This window comes from Pongo pygmaeus, chromosome 10, assembly GCF_028885625.2.
Source record: "Pongo pygmaeus isolate AG05252 chromosome 10, NHGRI_mPonPyg2-v2.0_pri, whole genome shotgun sequence".
NCBI lineage: Eukaryota > Metazoa > Chordata > Mammalia > Primates > Hominidae > Pongo > Pongo pygmaeus.
The window spans coordinates 2,931,558-2,952,833 of NC_072383.2; the positions used below are offsets into that span (position 1 = coordinate 2,931,558).

Genomic DNA, 21,276 nt, shown 5'->3' on the forward strand with positions numbered 1-21,276 from the left:
ACAGGCATGCACCACCACGCCTGGCTAATCTTTTTTGTTTGTTTGTTTGTTTGAGACAGAGTCTAGCTCTGCTGCCCAGGCTGGAGTGCAGTTGCGCAGTCTCAGCTCACTGCAACCTCCACCTCCTGGGTTCAAGTGATCCTCAGCCTCCTGAGTAGCTGGGACTACAGGCATGTGCCACCACGCCCAGCTAATTTTTGTATTTTTAGTAGAGGTGGGATTTTGCCATGTTGGCCAGGCTGGCCTTGAACTCCTGGCCTAAAGTGATCAGCCTGCCTCAGCCTCCCAAAGTGCTGGGATTACAGGCATGAGACACCACTCCCAGCCTAACTTTTGTATTTTTAGTAGAGATGAGGTTTCACCATGTTGGCCAGCGTGGTCTCGAACTCCTGACCTCAGGTGATCCGCCTGCCTCGGCCTCCCAAAGTGCTGGGAGTACAGGCGTAAGCCCCCTCACCCAGCCATGTCACCTATTTTTTTTTTCTTACCTCAGCCTGACACCATGTTTATCCTGAGTTCTTGCCATTTATCTTCTCATACTCTGTGTCCAGATACATTGAATTTGAGAATTCACAATACTCCGTCTCGTCTCCATGCCTTTGTGTACACTCTTCCTCAGGTTGGAGTGCCCTCCTTGCTTTTTTGTTTCTTCTATGCCTTTCATACCTAGGTCAGGTATCTCCCTTTCCAGAAAGCCTCCTTTGGAATGAATGGAACCATATTGTATTCTCATACAGTGTTGTAAATGTCTGTTTCCCTTTGCTAGACTTTCAGCTCCTTGAAACAGAGATGACCTCTGTATCACTACAAGTGCTTGGCACTCAGTTAATGATTGTTGAATAAATGGTTATTCATCTTTAAATTCCCAGCCCCCAGCATGACACTTAGCACCTACTCAAGAAATGTTCATTAGATGAATGTTGAATATGAGTATCGTGCCTTGCTTGGTGGCTGTAGGTGTAGGAGGCCGTGCTCCCCACAGTCTTGAGGTTTATGGTAGAATTGGCTGGCAGAGGACCAGGAAGAACTGGGGAATCATCTGAATTATTTGCTCCCAGCTTTTGTTTCTTCTCTACAGGCATGGGTTGGAATTGGAGCCTGTCCCCCAACCCGAAGGCTAACAGCATCATGTGGTTACTAACTGTTCCTCATCCACCGGTTGATGCCTCCCAGAAAAAAACGCCGCCAGCCTTCCCAGAAAGCCCCGCTGCTGTTCCACCAACAACCACTGGAGGGCCCCAAACACAGCTGTGCATCTACACAACTTCCCATCACTCACACTCGACAGGTGCCCAGCAAGCCCATTGACCACAGCACCATCACTTCCTGGGTAGGTCCATGGGATTATTACTTTGACTTTTTTTTTTTTTTTTTTTTTTTTTTTGAGACGGAGTCTCGCTCTATCGCCCAGGCTGGAGCACAGTGGCGCGATCTTGGCTCACCACAAGCTCCGCCTCCTGGGTTCACGCCATGCTCCTGCCTCAGCCTCCCGAGGAGCTGGGACTACAGGCGCCCGCCACCACGCCCAGCTAATTTTTTGTATTTTCAGTAGAGACGGGGTTTCACCGTGTTAGCCAGGATGGTCTCTATCTCCTGACCTCGTGATCCGCCCGCCTCGCCTCCCAAAGTGCTGGGATTACAGGAGTGAGCCACCGCGCCCAGCCTACTTTGACTTTTACTCTGTTAGGTTTTCCAGAATGCTGACTCTTCTGCCCCGTGAACCAGGGACTCCAAAGAATAAGATTCATGGGGGCAGGGGCAAGGAGTTAATGTATTCTTTCTGTCTGTGGCCAGCCATCTTCCCTGGTACATCTTCTTTTCTCAGTTCAAACTGAGGAATGGGTTAGCTGGAACTGGAGTCTTTCTCTTCCCCTATTTTCCTCTGAAAGAGTTCAGTGTAAAAGTTTTTTTACCCATTAGCTGGGTGAGAATGCCAGATAAATGGCAGAACAAGTTAAAAATGAGATTGTTCCCTCAACTTCATGTGAAAGGTGGAGTATTTGGCTAGATATTCTGTTTATTGTTTAATGGATTGAACCTTGAAAAATAAAAACCCCATAAGAATAGCATATGTCATATTTTGACCGCTTAAAAGCCCTGGGAAGAGAGGCAGGGTGTGGAGGCTCATGTTTGGAATCCTAGAACTTTGGGAGGCTAAGGAAGGAGGATTGCTTGAGCCCAGGAGTTCGAGACCAGCCTGGGCAACATGGTGAAACCCCATCTTTACTAAAAATATTAATAGAAAAATTAGCTGGGCATGGTGGTGCACACCTGTAGTCCCAGCTACTTGGGAGGCTAAGGTGGACAGATCTCTTGAGCCGGGAGGTCAAGGCTGTAGTGAGCCAAGATTGCGCTACTGCACTCCAGCCTGGGCAACAGTGTGAGACCCTGTCTCAAAAAAAAAAAAAAAATAGAAACCCTGGGAAGAGAATATAGCTACTATACAACAGGAAAGTAGTATAGTAAAAGGGCCAGACAAAAGCATAAGCTTGGCTTAGGAGTATTTAATAAATGTAACTTATTCAGGACTGCTTGGAAGAACCATAATATCTGCTACAGGATTGTGGAAGAAACCTAAACATCAGAATCCTGTGGATAAGAGTAGGAATGAACATTTATTGAATATTCATTATATGCCAGGTCCTCTGCTAGTTCTCACCCCCTGTGCTTGGAGTTGGCTATTCATTAACTGAGGGCCTTCTTTGTTCCAGGCATTCTGCTAGGTGCTGGGAATCAAGAACAAGACCACTGGTCCCTACCCCCATGAAGTTTAAAGATAAATTAGTTATATCTAGGCCAGGCGTTGTGGCTTATGCCTGTAATCCCAGCACTTTGGGAGGCTGAGGTGGGTGGATCACTTGAGGTTAGGAGTTTGAGACCAGTCTGGCCAACACGGTGAAACCCTGACTCTACTAAAAATACAAAAATTGGCTGGGTGCCGTGGCTCATGCCTGTAATCTGAGCACTTCGGAAGGCCAAGGCGGGTGGATCACCTGAGGTCAAGAGTTAAAGGTCAGCCTGGTCAACATGGTAAAATCCTGTCTCTACTAAAAATACAAAAATTAACTGGGCGTGGTGGTGCGCACCTATATTCCGACCTACACGGGAAGCTGAGGCAGCAGAATCGCTTGCATCAGGGAGGCGGAGGTTGCAGTGAGCAGAGACGTGCCATTGCACTCCAGCCTGGGCGACAAGAGCAAAACTCTGTCTCCAAAAAAAAAAAAAAAATACCTGGGCATGGCAGCAGCCACCTGTAGTCCCAGCCACTCGGGAAGCTGAAGCAGGAGAATCACTTGAACTGGGAGACAGAGGTTGCAGTGAGCCGAGATGGTGCCACTGCATTCCAGCCTAGACGTCGGAGTGAGACTCCATCCCAGGGGGAAGAAAAAAGTTATAAAGTTATATCCATATGGTGTGATAAAGTGAAAGAGACATCGTCCCCTTTCCTACACAGGAGGAAGCTGAAGGCCAGAGAGATGGAATAATTTGCCCAAAGCTTCCTGTTATTATGCCATTAGACAGTTATTTTAGTTTTGTGTTCATTACTACAGTAGACCCCGATTTAAGAGTCTGGTCATCAGATATAGTTTCCTCTCTTAGGTTAGTACTTAGTTAGGCTCACCTCACTTTTTTTTTTTTAAAGGTATCACCTGATTTTGATACAACAGCAGGAAGCTTGTTCCCAGCCTACCAGAAACACTACCACCAAAACCGGGCGAGACATTCAAGTCGAAAATCTACCACCTCCAAGTTTCCACATCTAACTTTTGAGAGTCCGCAATCTTCCAGTTCAGAGACATTGAGGATCCCCTTAATCCGAGAGTGCCCCAGTCAATCAGAAAATGATGTTTCCAGAAGACCCTTAGTTCCAGTGCTCAGTCCCCAAAGCTGTGGGAACATGTCAGTGCAGGCACTTCAGAGCTTACCTTATGTGTTCATTCCACCTGATATCCAGACCCCAGAGTCATCGTCTGTGAAGGAAGAACTCATTCCCCAAGATCAGAAGGAAAACAGCCTTCTAAGCTGCACTCTTCACACTGGCACTCCTAATAGCCCAGAGCCTGGACCTGTTCTGGTTAAAGACACCCCCGAGGACAAGTATGGAATAAAGGTCACATGGAGGAGACGACAGCACCTGCTTGCTTACCTCAGGGAGAGAGGGAAGCTGAGCAGAAGCCAATTCCTTGTGAAAAGCTGACTGCCATCAGTAATCTCAATAGAAAAGAGATACGTTTTCTGGAGTCATAAAGGAATTCAATTCCCAGGGGCTTTTGTTTGTTTGTTTTTGTTTTTTTTCAAGATGTAATATTGCTCTGTTGCCCAGGCTGGAGTGCAGTGGTATGATCTCACCTTACTGCAACCTCCACTTCCTGGGTTCAAGCAATTCTCCTGCCTCAGCCTCCGCAGTACCTGGGATTACAGGCACCAGCCACCATGCCTGGATAATTTTTTTGTATTTTTAGTAGAGACGGGGTTACTCCGTGTTGGCCAGGCTGGTCTCAAAATCCTGACCTCAAGTCATCTGCTGGCCTTGACCTTACAAAGTGCTGGCCCAGCCAAGATATGTTTTCTAAGATACTTTGTGTCATGAACAGTTCAGTTTAGTGTCATGAACTATTCGCTTCATATTTTTCTTGCATTAACTGTTTAAATTTTTAAAATATCTTGTAGTAACTCTTTAAAATGTATGTAAGTAAATGGCTGCAGAAAGTTTTTTTAGAGAATCCTGCTTCCGTCAGTGATACAGCAATATTACCCCATCCACTAAAGGTCTTTGTTTCCTTACCCACTATTCGTTAATCCTTAATCACCTCATTCAAACTAATTCATTCTGCATTTTTGAGTACCAACTCTTGTCAGGCTCAGTGGCAGCTTCTATGACCTGATGGATGGAAAAAAATCGAACTCTGTGACTCTATGGTTGACTGCCACCTCTGCAACCTTGACTCATTTGCTGAAAAGGCAAGAAGAAGAAAGGGCAGCAAGCCCTGTTTTAGGGACTACATGAGATGAGGGGAGATAAAGGGGACATAGATGAGTTCTTTAGGATTGCTTGTGTTTTGAGTTTTTGTTTCTAACTGAAGAAATCTGTCAATATTAAATAGGGTGGGAAAATGGTTTCTTAGAATAACTGTTCAACTGTGTGTAAATAAGGAAAGTTTTCAATGAGTATTACTTATTGTAATTAATGCAGAAGGACTTCCCCAGTCAACTGAATGTCTGAAATGGCCTTTTACTCAGACAAGTAGCATCTCATTAAACCCCATTCATTTAGCATTCATTCAGCTGGACCTACTGTGTCAGGTCCAGCCCCAACTAGATCAAGCAGGGATTACCGCATATTTTACAGATGGGAATTTGATGCAGAGAATGAACCATGCACAGGTCACACAGTGAGTGCAGGCTGACCCAGGCAGTGTAACGGTCCGCTCTCAGCGTGTGCCTCCTGAAGTACTAACTTGTAGGTTCAAAACCAATGTGGAAACAACTTTGACCTTAGAACGCCATAAAGCCATTTGTGCAATGACTTGTCAGGACTCAGGATGTTTTGTAGGGACTATAATGTGCATGTCGGTAGGGAGAAAGGGACTGACATTTGGGGACAGGATTTATTGGAGACAAGAGTACACATTTAGACAGGGGCTCTGACTGTGGGCTATGGATGTTTGAGGAAGGCCCACAGGAGGTAGAAAGGTAGATGGAAAGAGTCTCCAGGACGGGCCCACGCCTGTAATCCCAGCACTTTCGGAGGCTGAGGCGGGTGGATCATTTGAGGTCAGGAGTTAAGAGACCAGTCTGGCCAACATGGTGAAACCCAACCTCTGCTAAAAATACGAAAAATAGCCAGGCAGTAGTGACCCCTGCCTGTAATCCCAGCTACTCCAGAGGCTGAGGCAGGAGAATCGCTTGAGCCTGGGAGGCGGAGGTTGCGGTGAACTGAGATTGGGCCACCGCACTGCAGTCTGGGCGAGAGAGAGAGAGAGACTCTGTCTCAAAAAAATAAAGAGTTTCTGGATTCCCTCGTGTGCTTTAGGGGAGTCTGTAGAGCAGGTCTAGGAATGACCTAAAAGCTTGGGCTGGAGTAGGGGAAGCTTAAGTTCTGTGCAGTTGAAGGTCAAGGCCAGCCTATGGAAGATGCGTTTCACTGGGAGTGACTGATGGAGTGGAGAAGGTACCAGAGGGGGTCCACGAAGGCCGCTGGTATCAGGGCAGGGGCCAGAATGGGAAGCGGCAGAGGTCTGTACATCCTCACAGGGCAGACCTCGGGAAGCGCTCTGGGTGGGCTCGGTAAAAATGGCGGGGGTGCGAGGAGCCGTTGCGTGCGCGGCGGTTGATGGGGTGTAGGAGAATCCTCTGACCGAACTAGCCTGGTGGCCGCGCGGCGGGCGAGGCCCAGGCGAAAACAAACTCTTCCCCCTCAGTACCGGCCCCGCGAGGCGCTCCAGAGGACCAATCCCTGGCTCGCATCACCCCGCCCCCGCGCAGGCGCGTTTAGCTCCCGCTCGCCTCCCGCCCCTTAGCAACCCTCCCGCATCGTTGGGCCCCGGCAGTAGCCAATGAGACAGGAGCCACGAGAACACGGACCAATCGGCGGCGGCGACAGTGTGGAACGCGGTTGCCAGGAGGCGGGACGCGGCGGCGTGCCAGCCTAGCCACTCTAGCGACGGCGGGGAAGAGTGTGTACGTGGTGGGGGCTTCCTCGGTGGCGGGCATGGAGGCTTCGCGCTGCCGGCTCGGTCCCAGCGGCGACAGGTCAGACAGGGCCGTGGCAGGTCTTCTCCCGAGCGAGGCGGAGGGGCGAAGCGAGAAGGCAGGGGTCCTCTCCGGGAGCCCTGCGGGGAGAGGGCGGGACTCGGGACTTGTCGACAGGGAGGGACCGGTTTCGGCGGCGGGAGGCGACCCCCTCGCCCTACTCCCGTGTGGGGACCCCTTTCTCAAGTGGAGCGGCGGCATTACATTCCGCGCCGTGGGCAAAGACCTTTGGTTCAGGTCCCTGCTCAGGAACTTTTGGAGTTTTCGTGACGGGCTCCCTCGGCCCCTCTGGGCCTCCGGTTTCCCTCGGGGGAGAGGCGCTGGCCCCGCTCTGCTCGCACTGCCCGGCGGTGTCACAGCCGAGAGGAGACCCAGCCCCTCCCGGGAGGCGGTGTGGGTGATGTTTAGTAGCTTGTTCTGACGCCGCTGTTTCGGACGGATAAAACTGAATTCTGGAGCAGAGTCCGAGGAGCGGAAACGCAAAACTTCTTTTTCCTCTCTGCTTTCCAGTGTTTGTCCCTGATTCGGGATAGTCTGACCGATTTGCCAGTGGGCCACACCCCTTGTTTGTGCGCCTCTTTCTCTGCCAGAGGGAGAGCCTCGGAAAGAAAAAGAATCCAAAATCTCAGCGTGTCACTTTCTTGTTCGCTAAGTTAATGAGAAGTTAATGGGAAGCCGTTTGAAATCATTGGTTAGAAACTTTGGCGTCATCTGAGGATTTAAGTCCTACACGCCAACTGTATACCCCGCTTTTTTTTCCATTACCTAGACAAAGATTTGGGGCCAGGCGCCGTGGAACACGTCTGTTATCCCCAGCACTTTGGGAGGCCAAGGCAGGAGGATCGCTTGGTCTCAGGAGTTCGAGACCAGCCTGGACAACATAGCGAGACCCCCATCTCTAAAAAAAAAAAAAAATCAAATCAATCAATCAATCAATCAATTAAAATTTGGCCGGACACGGTGATGCGCGCCTGTAGTTCCAGCGGCTCGAGAGACTGAGGTGGGAGGATTCCTTGAGCCCAGGAGTTCCAAACTCCTGTGATGGGCCACTGAGCTCGCTAGCCTGGGCAACGCAGCGAGATCCTATCACCTTAAAAAAAAATGATTTGACGTGTAAGGATTTAGTTTGATATTTACACTAGTAGATATTTAAACAATTTTAAACCATTTTTAAAAATTGTCACAAAGTTGTTGGGGGTAAAGAACATGTATTTTCCTTTTTCGTCAAGTTCTATTGAGGTGATAGCTGCACTCTGAAATTTGTTCACTGTGCTTTTTTTTCGCCAAGTCGAGGAAGAAAACTACATTTGCAGGTGTAAGTGGTAGGGGAGATAAGGTTAGTATTCAGCATCTCTGGTTGAATTCAGAAAATATTTGTTCAGTTGTGGGCGCTCAGTTTTAATTCCGTGAATTTAAAGTAGTAAATTTCATGAGTACCAGATGTTTGATATGACTCAGATTTTTGGGGGGAAAAAAAGGGGGGGATGCGGGATTGACTTTGAAATTGGGACCAAGAGGCTTTTCCCTCCTTTTTTTTTTTTTTTCTGAGACGGAGTCTCTGTCCCCAGGCGGTAATGCAGTGGTGCGATCTCAGCTCACTGCAACCTCCGCTTCCCGGGTTCAAGTGATTCTCCTGCCTCAGCCTCCTGAGTAGCTGGGACTATAGGCACGCGCCACCACGCCCAGCTAATTTTTGTGTTTTTAGTAGAGACGGGGCTTCACCATGTTGGCCAGGATGGTCTCGATATCTTGACCTCGTGATCTGCCCACCTCGGCCTCCCAAAGTGCTGGGATTACAGGCGTGAGCCACTGCGCCCGTCCCCCTCCTTTTTCTTCCGAAAGAAGCTAGCTCTTTAAATTTTATTTTCATTTAATTTTAATTTTTTTTTGAGACAGGGTCTCACTCTGTCGCCCAGGCTAGGATGTGGTGGGCGATCTCAACTAATTTCAACCTCTTCTTCCCCGGGTTAAGCGATCCTCCCACCTCAGCATCGCTAGTAGCTGGGACCACAGGTGCGTGGCACCACCTGGCTAATTTCTTGCATTTTTTGTAGAGGTGGGGTTTCGCCATGTTGCTCAGGCTGGTGTCGAAGTGAGCTCAAGTGATCTGCCTGCCTCGGCCTCCAAAACTTCTGGGATTACAGGCCTGAGCCACTGCACTTGGCCCTAAATTGTAAAATTGACATCAAAGGGGAATGTGTGAGTCACCAAATGTTTCTCCTGCCCTCTGTAATGTTAGTGCAACTTCTATCACTGTTTAACTCATTTGTTGCTAAGAGGGAGTCTCTTGTTTTTTTCTCTTTTTGGGCTTCAGGTTGTGTGTTTAATGTTTTTTTTTTTTTTTCAAACAGAGTTTACCTCTTGTCGCCCAGGCTGGAGTGCAATGGCGCCATCTTGGCTCCCTTGCCTCCTGGGTTCCAGTGATCTCCAGTCTCAGCCTCCTGAGTAGCTGGGATTACAGGCATGCGCCACCATGCCCGGCTAATTTTTATATTTTTAGTAGAGAGGGGGTTTCTCCATGTTGGTCAGGCTGGTCTCGAACTCCCGACTTCAGGGGATTTGCCCGCCTCTGCCTCCCAAAGTGCTGGGATTACAGGCGTGAGCCTCCCCCACCTCCACCTGGCTGTTTAATGTTTTTGATGAAATACATTGATAGAATTTTCTGTATTACTGCCTTTCAATGTAAGGATAACAACCAACTTTTAGATTTTCTATGTTTTTTTTTTTTTTCTTGGAATTATGTAACTTTTATCATGAAGCAGATTTATTTTCAACAAAATAGAGAAATTATTAACTACAAATTTTTTTTTAATTTTTATTTTTTTGTGGAGACAAGGTCTCACTATGTTGCCCAGGCTGGTCTTGAAGTCCTGGTCTCAAGTGATCCTCCTGCCTCAGCCTCCCAAAGTGCTGGGATTACAGGTGTGAGCCACCAGGCTTGGCCTATTTTTCTTATATCAGAAATATTTAGTGAAAATTGGAGGTGAAATTTGAAACAACACTCAGGACCTTTGTTGAGGCGAGGCATTTTATAATATAGATTCCCTGGAGATGACAGGGGTTGGCTGGTGCTGGAACTTGAGCCCTATCTGGCCTTTTGTAAGTGATAGAGAATTGAGAATTGAAGGCGTGCTTCCCACTGTGGTGTGACCTTGTGAGCTGGAGTCATCTAAGAAGTCCCAGTCGGTAGTTTGTCCATATGCCATGATTTCTCTTTAGAAATATAAACAGTAGGCTGGGCATGGTGGCTCACGCTTGTAATCCCAGCACTTTGGGAGGCCGAGATGGGGGCGGGGGGAATCACCTGAGGTCACGAGTTCAAGACCAGCCTGACCAACATGGAGAAACACTATCTCTACTAAAAATACAAAACTTAGCCAGGCATGGTGGCAGGCGCCTGTAATCTTAGCTACTCAGGAGCTGAGGCAGGAGAATCGCTTGAACCAGGGAGGTGGAGGTTGCAGTGAGCCAAGACTGTGCCATTGCATTCTAGCCTGGGTGACAGAGCAAGACTCCGTCTCAAAAAAACAAAACACACACACAAAAGAGATCTGTCAAGATAAAAAGCTCAATAATAGGCTGGGTGCGGTGGCTCATGCCTGTAATCCCAGCACTTTGGGAGGCGGAGGTGGGCAGATCACGAGGTCAGGAGTTCGAGACCAGCCCAACCAACATGGCAAAACCCTGTCTCTACTACAAATACAAAAATTAGCCGGTTATGGTGGTGTGCGCGTATAGTCCCAGCTACTCCGGAAACTGAGGCAGAAGAATTGTTTGAACCTGGGAGGCGGAGGTTGCAGTGAGCTGAGATTGTGCCTCTACACTCCAGCCTGGATGACAGAGAGATTCTGTCTCAAAAAAAAAAAGCTCGATAATAATGGCTTACATATTTGTGTAGACTTTGTACACTTTGGGAGGCTAAGGTGGGTGCATCACCTGAGTTCAGGAGTTTGAGAGCAGCCTGGGCAACATGGCAAAACCCCATCTCTACTAAAAATACAAAAATTAGCTGGGCGTTGTGGCATGCAGCTATAATCCCAGCTACTTGGGAGGCTGAGGCAGGAGAATTGCTTGAACCTAGGAGGCGGAGGTTGCGGTGAGCCGAGATCACGCCACTGCACTCCAGCCTGGGCGACAAGAGCAAAACTCCATTTGAAAAATAAAATGAAATAAAAATAAGAAATAGTGAAAATAAATAACATTCCCGAAGAGAGAAAATATAACCCCTGAGAAGGGAGAATTGGGCAAAAGTTAGAATGAACTTAAGTTCTGAGTAATGTCTGTTTGAATCTACAAGTAATAAATGCATTCTTTTAACTTCCGGATTAAATCATACATCTTAAATAGCCTTTCTGTTTAGTTCACTCAAAAGAATGCTTTTTACTTTTGCTATGTGGTACTTGCAAAATCAGGAGGGGTTTACTATAAAATAGTTTTCCCTGCAGCATTCTTTGGGGGCTATGGGAATGCTCAAATCAGCGGCCAGCCTTTCCTTCTCATTGCCTCCCTCTCCCCAGGCAATTCTCCCTGCTCTGATTGTGTCTCTACTAAATGGGCCTCCTAGGAAATGGATGTTCATTCCCTGGCTTCAATTAAGTTAGCTCCAGATTGTGGCATCTTTCAAGTGGAAGACAGCTGAGCCTAGAATACTAACATTTCTCCCTAGATGAGGAAGGATAGATGTCAAAGGAATTCTTTTCTGACAGTTCTCATATGACCTTTATGTGTCTTTTCTCAGAAGCAATATTTTGTTCTAGCCGGATGTGTTCTTGGTGTGTCAGTATGTGTAAAAACATGGCCTTCGAATATTGACATTTAGGATTTGGACAAGGTGAACCTATTTGTCAATTGAGTTAGGAAACATACTTTGTTAATAGCCCTTTCCACAATTATCTGAAATTGTTATCAGTTTGAACATGATGAAATCTGATGACTCTTTCACTCTATACAGTTATTTGCCACTTAATGATGGGGATGCATTCTGAGAAATGTGTCATTAGTGGATTTTGTTGTGTGAACGTCATAGAGTACACAAACCTTGGTGGGATATCCTACTACCTACCTAGGCCCTGTGGTACAGTCTGTTGCTCCTAGGCTACAAAGCTATACAGCCTGTTACTGTACTGAATATTGTAGGCAATTGGAACACACTGGTAAGTATTAGTGTATCTAAACATATCTAAACATAGCAAAGGTACAGTGAAAATACTTTTTTTTTTTTTTTTTTTTGAGACGGAGTTTGACCCTTGTTGCTCAGGCTGGAGTGCAATGGCATGATCTCGGCTCACTGCAATCTCTGCCTCCCAGGTTCAAGTGATTCTCCTGCCTCAGCCTCCCAAGTAGTTGGGATTACAGGCGTGCACCACCATGCCCAGCTAATTTTGTATTTTTAGTAGAAACGGGGTTTTACCATGTTGGTCAAACTGGTCTTGAACTCCTGACCACAAGTGATCCACCCGCCTCTGCCTCCCGAAGTGCTGGGATTACAGGCATGAGCCACTGTGCCTGGCCGAAAATGTAGTGTTATCATGTTATGGGACCACCGTTGTATATGCAGTATGGTTGACCTAAATGTCGTTATTCAGGGCACTCCTCCCCAGGGCTGCTTAAAAATCCATTCACTGGCTTGGAAGTTCTACCTAAAAATAGCAAGTCAGCTGGCATTTTTAATGAACATATTGAAATACCAGAGAATGAAATTCCTGCCTCTGCTGACCATTTTAATACACGTGTTCAATCGTGCAGTTTAACACATTCAGGTAGATTGGAAGTGAGACTTGCGATTGAATTCGGGCTCTTTCACTGATCAGCTGTTTGACCTTTAGAATATGAGCTATAGTTGTAAGTTTAAAATTGCTTTCCTGTGATGTGTAGAAAATAAGGCTGTAACAAGAAAGCAAGAAATATTTTTCAAATATGCTCCTGGAAAAATAAAATTATTGCTATTTAGCTTTGCAGGAAGAAACTTCAATAAATCTACAAGGTAGATGCTATAATCTCATTTTACAGAGAGATATGAAACTCATATGAAAGGAGTTCACCTCCTTTCTCCCCAACTTCATTTAGAGCATCTATGAGTTTCATATCTTTCTGTAAAATGAAATTATAGTGCCTACTTTGTCAAGGTTATTGTGAAAATTATCACACATCATATGTGAAAAATAATATGTATTTAATATAATTCCTGGCAGGCAGTATTAAATATTCACTAAGTAGAACTGTACTTAAGTGTAACTAGCAGAGTGACAACACATTTTAACAATGTTTCAATAACAATACAGTTTTGGACTTTTAAATATTTTTTTTGGAGTCTCGCTTTGTCGCCTAGGCTGGAGTGCAGTGGCAGGATCTCAGCTCATGGCAACCTCCACCTCCTGGGTTCAAGCAGTTCTCCCTGCCTCAGCCTCCTGAGTAGGTGGGATTACAGGTGCCTGCCACCATGCCTGGCTAATTTTTGTATTTTTAGTAGGGACGGGGTTTCGCCATGTTGGCCAGGCTGGTCTCAAACTCCTTACCTCAGGTGATGCACCTGCCTCGGCCTCCTAAAGTACTGGGATTACAGGCATGAGCCACTACACCCAGCCTAAAGATTTTTTTAATACAGGGGAAATTATTAGAAATTTCTGGGTTTCCAACATTTGAAAGCTTTTGAAAGGCGATAAAGTATTATGATGAAATCATTAGTCTTCTCACTGAAGTGAAGATTAAGGTAATACATTCATTTGTAGTATTAAGAAGTATTGTAAAACAAAAATCTTCCCAGGCACAGTGGTTCAGGCCTATAATCCTAGCACTTAGGGAGGCTGAGGCAGGAGGAAGGAGATCACTTCAGGCCAGTAGCTCAAGACCAGCCTGGGCAACATAGTGAGACCCCCTGTCTGTCTGTTGGTCTGTCATATTTGTTTGTTCTCTCTCTCAAGAGATAGGATCTTGCTATATTGCCCAGGCTAGTCTTGAACTCGGGCCTCAAGTGATTCTCCCACTTCGGCCTCCCAAAATGCTGGAAAGGCATGAGCCACTCTGCCTGGCCTGAGACCCTGTCTCTTAAAAAAAAAAAAAAAAAGTCTAGGCCCAGTGCGGTGGCTCATGCCTGTAATCCCAGCACTTTGGGAGGGCAAGGCAGGCAGATCACCTGAGGTTAGGAGTTAGAGACCAGCCTGGGCAGCGTGGTGAAACCCTGTCTCTACTAAAAATACAAAATTAGCTGGGTGTGGTGGCGCATGCCTGTGATCCCAGCACTTGGGAGGCTGAGGCATGAGAATCACTTGAACATGGGAGGCAGAGGTTGTAGTGAGCCAAGATCGCGCCATTGCGCTCCAGCCTGGGCAACAAGAGCGGAAACTAGATCTCAAAAAAAAAAAAAAAAGATATAATAGCAGTTGCAGTTTGAGTGCTTACTATGAGCCAAGTTTCATTTAATCTTCACAATAACCTTCTGAGTTAAGTGTCATTGTCCTCACTTTGTAAATTAGGAAACTTGAGGCTTTACTAGGTTAAGTTGTACTGGGAACTGTGCTGTAACCACACAGCACACGTCTCTAAATGGGGACTTACAATTAGTTTGAACTAATGTAGGCCAAGCCAGGGGTCAGCAGACCTTTTTAATTATTTTTTTTCAGATGGGGTGTTGCTTTGTTGCCCAAGCTGGTCTTGAACTACTGGACTTAAGCCATCTTCCCACCTCAGCCTCCCTAGCAGCGGGGACTGTAGGCATGCACCATCACCCCTGGCCAGTAGTCCTTTTCTGCGAAGATCTTAACCAAATGTTTTTGGTTTTGTGGGCCATACAATCTCTGTCCCAGTTACTCATTACTCACTTTTGCTGTTGTAGCACAAAAGCAGCCATAGGTAATAGGTAAGTGAATGAATGTGTCTGTTTCAATAAGACTTTATAGACACTGGAATTTGAAGATTTTTTTCTTTTTATTCATTACTTCCTGCACAGTGATAATGTCTTTTTGGGCTGGGGGGACAGGTTCTCATTATGTTGCCCAGGCTGAGTGCAGTGGTGCAGTCGTAGCCCACAACAGCCTTGAACTCCTGGGTTCAAGCAATCCTCCTGCCTCAGCCTCCTGAGTAGCTGGGATTACAGGTGTGTACCACCACACCTGGCTAATGTTTAAATTTTTTGTAGAGACAGGGGTCTCACTGTGTTGCCCAGGCTGGTCTCAAACTCCTGGCCTCCCAAAGTGCTGGGATGACAGGCATGACTCACTGCACCTGGTTGGAATTTGAATTTAATATAATTTTTACATGTCTCAAAATACTATTCTTCAGATATTTTTAACCTTTTAAAAATGCGAAATTCATAGGCTGGGCGCAGTGGCTCACGCCTGTAATCCCAACACTTCGAGAGGCTGATGCGGGTGGGTCACCTGAGGTCAGGAGACCAGCCTGACCAACATGGAGAAACCATGTATCTACTAAAAATACAAAATTAGCCGGGCATGGTGGCCCATGCCTGTAATCCCAGCTACTCGGGAGGCTGAGGCAGGAGAATCACTTTAACCCAGGAGGCTGAGGTTGTGGTGAGCTGAGATCACGCCATTGCAATCCAGCCTGGGCAACAAGAGTGAAACAACGTCTCAAAAAAAAAAAAGAAAAAAAAAAGAAAAATTCATTCTTAGCTCAAAGGCAGTATAAAAACTGACAGCAGGCCAGATTTGGCCCATAGGCTATAGTTTGCAGCCCCTGTGCTAAATCATAAAAGTATTTTTTCCTGGAAGGTCATAGTTATTCATACTATGAATATTATTTAAGAGAGCAGTGAAGATTGTTTTTATATTAAAATGGAACCTGTTACCTTATGGAATAAAACCCAGAATTTAATTTTCAAGATAAAACTTGGAGACGGGGGCCGGGCGTGGTGGCTCACGCCTGTAATCCCAGCACTTTGGGAGGCCAAGGCGGGCAGATCACGAGGTTAGGAGATTGAGACCATCCTGGCTAACACAGTGAAACCCTGTCTCTACTAAAAATACAAAAAATTAGCCGGGTGTGGTGGCAGGTGCCTGTAGTCCTAGTTACTCGGGAGGCTGAGGCAGGAGAATGGCATGAACCCAGGAGGTGGAGCTTGCAGTGAGCCGAGATCATGCCACTGCACTCCAGCCTGGGCGACAGAGTGAGACTCCGTCTCAAAAAAAAAAAAAAAAAAAAAACTTGGAGGCGGGCGTGGTGGCTCACATCTGTAATCCCAGCACTTTGGGAGGTTGAGGCAGGCGCATCACCTGAAGTCAGGAGTTCGAGACTAGCCTGGCCAATGTGTTGAAACCCCGTCTCTACTAAAAATACAAAAAAAAAAAAAAAATTAACCAGGTGTGGTCGCACTCCTGTGGTCCCAGCTACAGGGGAGGCTGAGGCAGGAGAATAGCTTGAACCTGGGAGGAAGAGGTTGTAGTGATCCAAGATCGCACCACTGTACTCCAGCCTAGCGACAGAGCAAGACTCTGTCTCAGAAACAAAAACAAAAAAACTTGGATTCTAAAGACATATTGTTCCGTAGATGGTCTCTGGACCGTACTTTCCTCCTTTCTCCTCAATTTCATTTAGAGCATAAAAGTACTTTCTTAGGCTGTTAGAAGCACTTGGATTGGAAATGTTGCCTACAGTAACCTGTACAAACATCAATATATCAATAACAGATTATTAGTGCAAAATTTAAATGTCCATAAACTGAAAGGGAATAATGATCGGTGACTGGGTCTATGAAATTACAAAAGTAAAGCCTGAGGGAGATGGCAAGCTTTCCTGTGCTGCTACCCTTGTCAGCTGATGTCCTGGTATAATTAATAAAGTACTCTTTTTAAACTCAAAAACATCTGTTTTGAATAATACTTTTTTTTTTTTAACACCCTACCTTTGAGGTAACTATTGTTAATAGTTTGTGTATATCCTTCTGGAATTCTTCTATTCCTGTAGACCTTGCAGATACTTTTTTTTTTCTACTTACAGTTATTTTATTTTTATTTTTTGGTTTTTGAGAGTGTCTTGCTCTCTCACCCTGGCTGGAATGTGGTGGTGTGATGATAGCTCAACCTCCTGGGCTCAAGCAGTCCTCCCACCTCAGCCTCCCAAGTAGCTGGAACTATAGGCATGCACAACCAAGCCGAAATACTTTTTTTTTTTTTTTGTAGAGATGGTTTCACCATGTTGCCCAGGCTGGTCTTGAGCTCCTGGGCTCAAGTGATCCTCCTGCCTCTTAAAGTGCTGGGATTACAGGCATGAGCCACGTGCCTGGCCATGTTGTGGTTTCAGTACACACTTACCTAATGACTAATCATATTGAATATCTTTTCATGTGCTTATTACCCATTCGTAAAAGTTCTTTTGTGAATATTTTGGGCCCCCTCCCCCCACCTCTTTTTTTTGAGAAAGGGTCTCTGTTTCCCAGGCTGGAGTGCAGTGGCACAATCACGGCTTACTGCAGCCTTGACCTTCCTGACTCAAGCAATCCTCCTGCCTCATTCTCCTCAAGTAGCTGGGACCACCAGACTCGCTCCACCACACCTGGCTAATTTGATTTTTTTTTTCTTTCTTTCTTTTTTTTTTTTTTTTTTTGGTAGAGACAGGGCCTCCTTATATTGCCTAGGCTTTTTGCCCAATTTTTATTTTGTTTTATTTTATTTTTTGAGACAGAGTCTCTCTCTGTTGCCCAGGCTGGAGTAGTGCAGTGGCGTGATCTCAGCTCACTGCAACCTCCGCCTCCCGGGTTCAAGCGATTCTCCTGCCTCAGCCTCTTGAGTACCCGGGAATACAGGCACGCACAACGACACCTGGCTTATTTTTTGTGTTTTTAGTAGAGATGGGATTTCACCATGTTGGCCAGGCTGGTCTCCAGCTCCTGGCCTCAAGTTATCTGCCCGTCTCAGCCTCCCAAAGTGCTGGGATTACAGGCGTGAGCTACCGTGCCTAGCTCCAATTTTTAGTTAGGTTGTTTGTCTTAATGAATCTGTAAGAGTTCTTTAGATTCTAAATATAAATTTTTTGTTGGATATATGTTTCACAAATATTTTCCCTAGTTTGTGGCTTGCCTTCTAATTTTCATAACAGTATCTTTGCAGAACAAAAGTTTTTCATTTTGATGAAGTCCAACTTGCTGATTTTTAAGTATGTGAATTTAAGTAAAAGTCATAATCATACCTACAGTTTTTCTTCTAAAGGATGTTAATCTTCAAATAAGCGTGAATAACTAGATTTAAGAATAAACAATTGTTTTTTGTAGTTGTTTTCTTGAGGTAAACCTTTTATTTCCTTTGTCTTTCCTGTGTAATATCTTTGCAGTAATTCCTTGTCTCACACATACTATATTTATTTCTGATAGGTTGAGTTGAACCAAATTTTTGTAAATTATATTTATTTTAACTTCAGCAGCTAATTACTAAATATTTACAATTATGAATTTCTCTAAATTGCCAAGTTGTCCTCTTTATCACTGCACACTGGCACTTATTGCATTAATGAAAGAAGATAACTATATCTAATTTCTAAGTCTGAAAAATATCAATTTGTGATGTTCTGAAGCAATACTGTAGTCAGTAAAGGAAGCCTTCACTCAAGTTACTATCAGGAAAAGCAACGGGCTGCTCACAGGCTTTATTTTTGCAAGTCTTGTCCTGCTGCTTTCCTGGCAGGGCTGGTGTTTACTCTCTCCAGTACCACAGAAGGAGCCTGTTTAGCCTCCTGCATCAGTGGCCAAATTGCAGTTGAGTTCTGATTACAGCATCCTTATCTGGCACAGTGTAGGAAGCAGCAAGAAACACTCTTGATTGTTTAGTGGCAATAGATTTTGTGTTACTGGCAGCTCGAAAAATTTACTCTTAACAGGCTGAGAGAAGTTGACAGGAACGTTGAGAGTCCCAAATAATCATAGATTCTTGAGGGTCATTAGTAACATTATTCAGTGCTTCAAAGTACTTGGCAGCATGGTCTGTTGGATATAGCACTAGACTAGCAATGGAGAGTAATGTTTTAAAGTATGCTCGAGGTTTCTCTGTTACTTATCTTTAGCAAATTTCTTCATTGTTCATACCATCTTCATTCTCTAGAAATACTGTGTGAGCATAATTTAGGTGCTAGATTAAAGGGCAATGGGATTTTTTTTTTTTTTTTTTTTTTTTGAAACAGAGTCTCGCGCTGTTGCCCATGCTGGAGTGTAATGGCGTGATCCCAGCTCACTGCAACCTCCACCTCCTGGGTTCAAGTGATTGTCCTGCCTCAGCCTCCAGAGTAGCTGGGACTACAGGCGCGGACCACAACGCCTGGCTAATTTTTGTGTTTTTGGTAGAGATGGGGTTTCACCATGTTGGTCAGGCTGGTCTCGAACTCCTGACCTCAAGTGTCCCCACGTTAGCCTCCCAAAGTTCTGGAATTACAGGCATGAGCCACTGCACCTGGTAGCAGTGGGATTTTTAAAGGTAGCCAGTCCACAACAATGAAAAAAAAATTACCAAAATGTATATTTTCTTTTTTTCTCTTTGAAAATGTGTATTTTATTTTTTTCTGTTTTGAAAAAATTCGGCCGGGCATGGTGGCTCATACCTGTAATCCCAGCACTTTGGGAGGCCGAGGCGGGTGGATCGCCTGAGGTCGGGAGTTCAAGTCCAGCCTGACCAACAGGGAGAAACCCCGTCTCCACTAAAAATACAAAATTAGCCAGTCGTGGTGGCGCATGCCTGTAATCCCAGCTACACGGGAGGCTGAGGCAGGAGAATTGCTTGAACCCGGGAGGCAGAGGTTGCGGTGAGCCAAGATCACGCCACTGCACTGCAGCCTGGGCAACAAGCGCGAGACTCTATCTCAAAAAGAAAAAGAAAAAAGAAAAAAATGAAATTTGCTGAAAAGTCGCAAGAAAGCACAGTTGATAAACCTATGCCCTTCACCTAGATTCATCACTAATATTTTTTATACCTGATTTTAAAAAATCTTTTTAGACTTACAGAAAATTTGCAAAAATATTAGAGAATCCCTCTATACCTTTCACCAAGTTTCCCCTAATGTTAACATCTTTTTTTTTTTTTTGAGATGAAGCCTAGCTCTGTCGCCCAGGCTGGAGTGCAGTCAGTGGCACGATCTCGGCTCCCTGCAACCTCTGCCTCCTGGGTTCAAGCGATTCTGCAGCCTCAGCCTCCTGAGTAGCTGGGATTACAGGCGCCCGCCACCACGCCTAGCTAATTTTTGTATCTTTAGCAGAGATGGGGTTTCACTGTGTTGGCCAGGGTGGTCTTGAACTCCTGACCTCGTGATCCGCCCGCCTTGGCCTCCCAAAGTGCTGGGATTACAAGCGTGAGCCACCGTGCCTGGCCTAATGTTAACATCTTATGTAACCATAGCCACATTATCAAAATCAGGAAATTAATATAGAATCAATACTGTTAACTAATTCACAGGCCTTATTTGAATTTTGTCAGTTTTCCCACTAATGTCTCTTTCCTAGTCTAGGTTTTTTTGGTGTCCATAAATAAAGGTGAGTGAGATGGGACACATTGTCAGAAAATTCTCTTTGTGTACACTGTGCAGTGTTGTAAGGCCTTGTAGTTATCTTTAGTTAATTTTTATTTTATCTGTCTATCTTACCTGTATCTATCTGAGATGGAATCTCGCTCTGTTGCTCAGGCTGCTGTGCAGGGTCAGTCACAGCTTACTGCACCCTTGAACTCTTGGGCTCAAGCACTCCTCCTACCTCAGCCTCCTGAGTAGCTGGGACCACAGGCTCATGGCACCATGCCCAGCAGGTATCTTCAGTTTAGCCTTTACTGGTTGGTAACTGGAGAATAGTTCAAGAGAATGGTGTTCTGTGGGCATTCTCATCTGCCACGCTTGAGTGTATCTGTGTTTCTTCAAGATGTGTGTTTAGGGTTTCCCCTGTTTGTACCAAGGAAATAGGAAATTTTCTTTGAGAAAAATGAGAGAAAAAAGAATTACTCCACTTTTTTTTTTTTCCTGTAGGAATTATTTCTGTTTTGTGTTGATTTATTAACCAGGCTTGGTTATGGTTAGGCTTGCTATTCAATAACTAAGTTAAAATGAAGGAAAGAGAATATTAACACAGGCCGGGCGTGGCAGCTCATGCCTGTATCCCAGCACTTTGGGAGGCCGAGGTGGTCAGATCATCTGTACCTGAAGTCAGGAGTTTGAGACGAACCTGGCCAACATGGCGAAACCCCATCTCCACTAAAAATATGGCAGGCACCTGTTATCCCAGCTGCTTGAGAGGCTGACGCAGGAGAATCGCTTGAATCCGGGAGGTGGAGGTTGCAGTGAGCTGAGATCGTGCCACTGCACTCCAGCCTGGACGACAGAATGAGACTCTGTCTCAAAAAAAAAAAAGAATATTAAATCAGAAAAATGTAAATTTATTAAGATGATATTCCAGATTAGACTAGAAATTTTAGTTCAGATTGAATATAAGTCTATAAAATATCTTTTTTTTTTTTTTTTTTTGAGACAGAGTCTCGCTGTGTTGCCAGGCTGGAGTGCAGTGGCGTGATCTCGGCTCACTGCAACCTCTACCTCCCAGGTTCAAGC

The 21,276-nt window shown here is 45.4% G+C and overlaps 2 protein-coding genes across 5 annotated transcripts in view; both read left to right on the forward strand.

Annotated features, from left to right (window-relative positions):
* RHNO1 (RAD9-HUS1-RAD1 interacting nuclear orphan 1) overlaps nucleotides 1–5,281 on the forward strand; it is a 12,360-nt gene extending 7,079 nt beyond the window's left edge. The window contains exons 2-3 of the mRNA XM_054443622.2: nucleotides 1,079–1,330; nucleotides 3,644–5,281. Of these exons, the coding sequence (XP_054299597.1) occupies nucleotides 1,163–1,330; nucleotides 3,644–4,198 (723 nt within the window). The 5' untranslated portion in view covers nucleotides 1,079–1,162 and the 3' untranslated portion in view covers nucleotides 4,199–5,281. The remainder of the gene's footprint in view (nucleotides 1–1,078; nucleotides 1,331–3,643) is intronic.
* Nucleotides 5,282–6,517: 1,236 nt separating this feature from the next.
* TULP3 (TUB like protein 3) overlaps nucleotides 6,518–21,276 on the forward strand; it is a 50,656-nt gene continuing 35,897 nt past the window's right edge. The window contains exons 1-2 of one of the 4 annotated variants that reach the window (XM_063672332.1): nucleotides 6,685–6,753; nucleotides 20,365–20,483. In XM_063672332.1, coding sequence (XP_063528402.1) covers nucleotides 20,473–20,483 — 11 coding nt within the window. In that variant the 5' untranslated portion in view covers nucleotides 6,685–6,753; nucleotides 20,365–20,472. Of the gene's footprint in view, nucleotides 6,754–20,364; nucleotides 20,484–21,276 lie in introns of all 4 variants that reach the window. The other 3 variants (XM_063672334.1, XM_054443624.2, XM_063672333.1) reach the window with 3 other exon arrangements.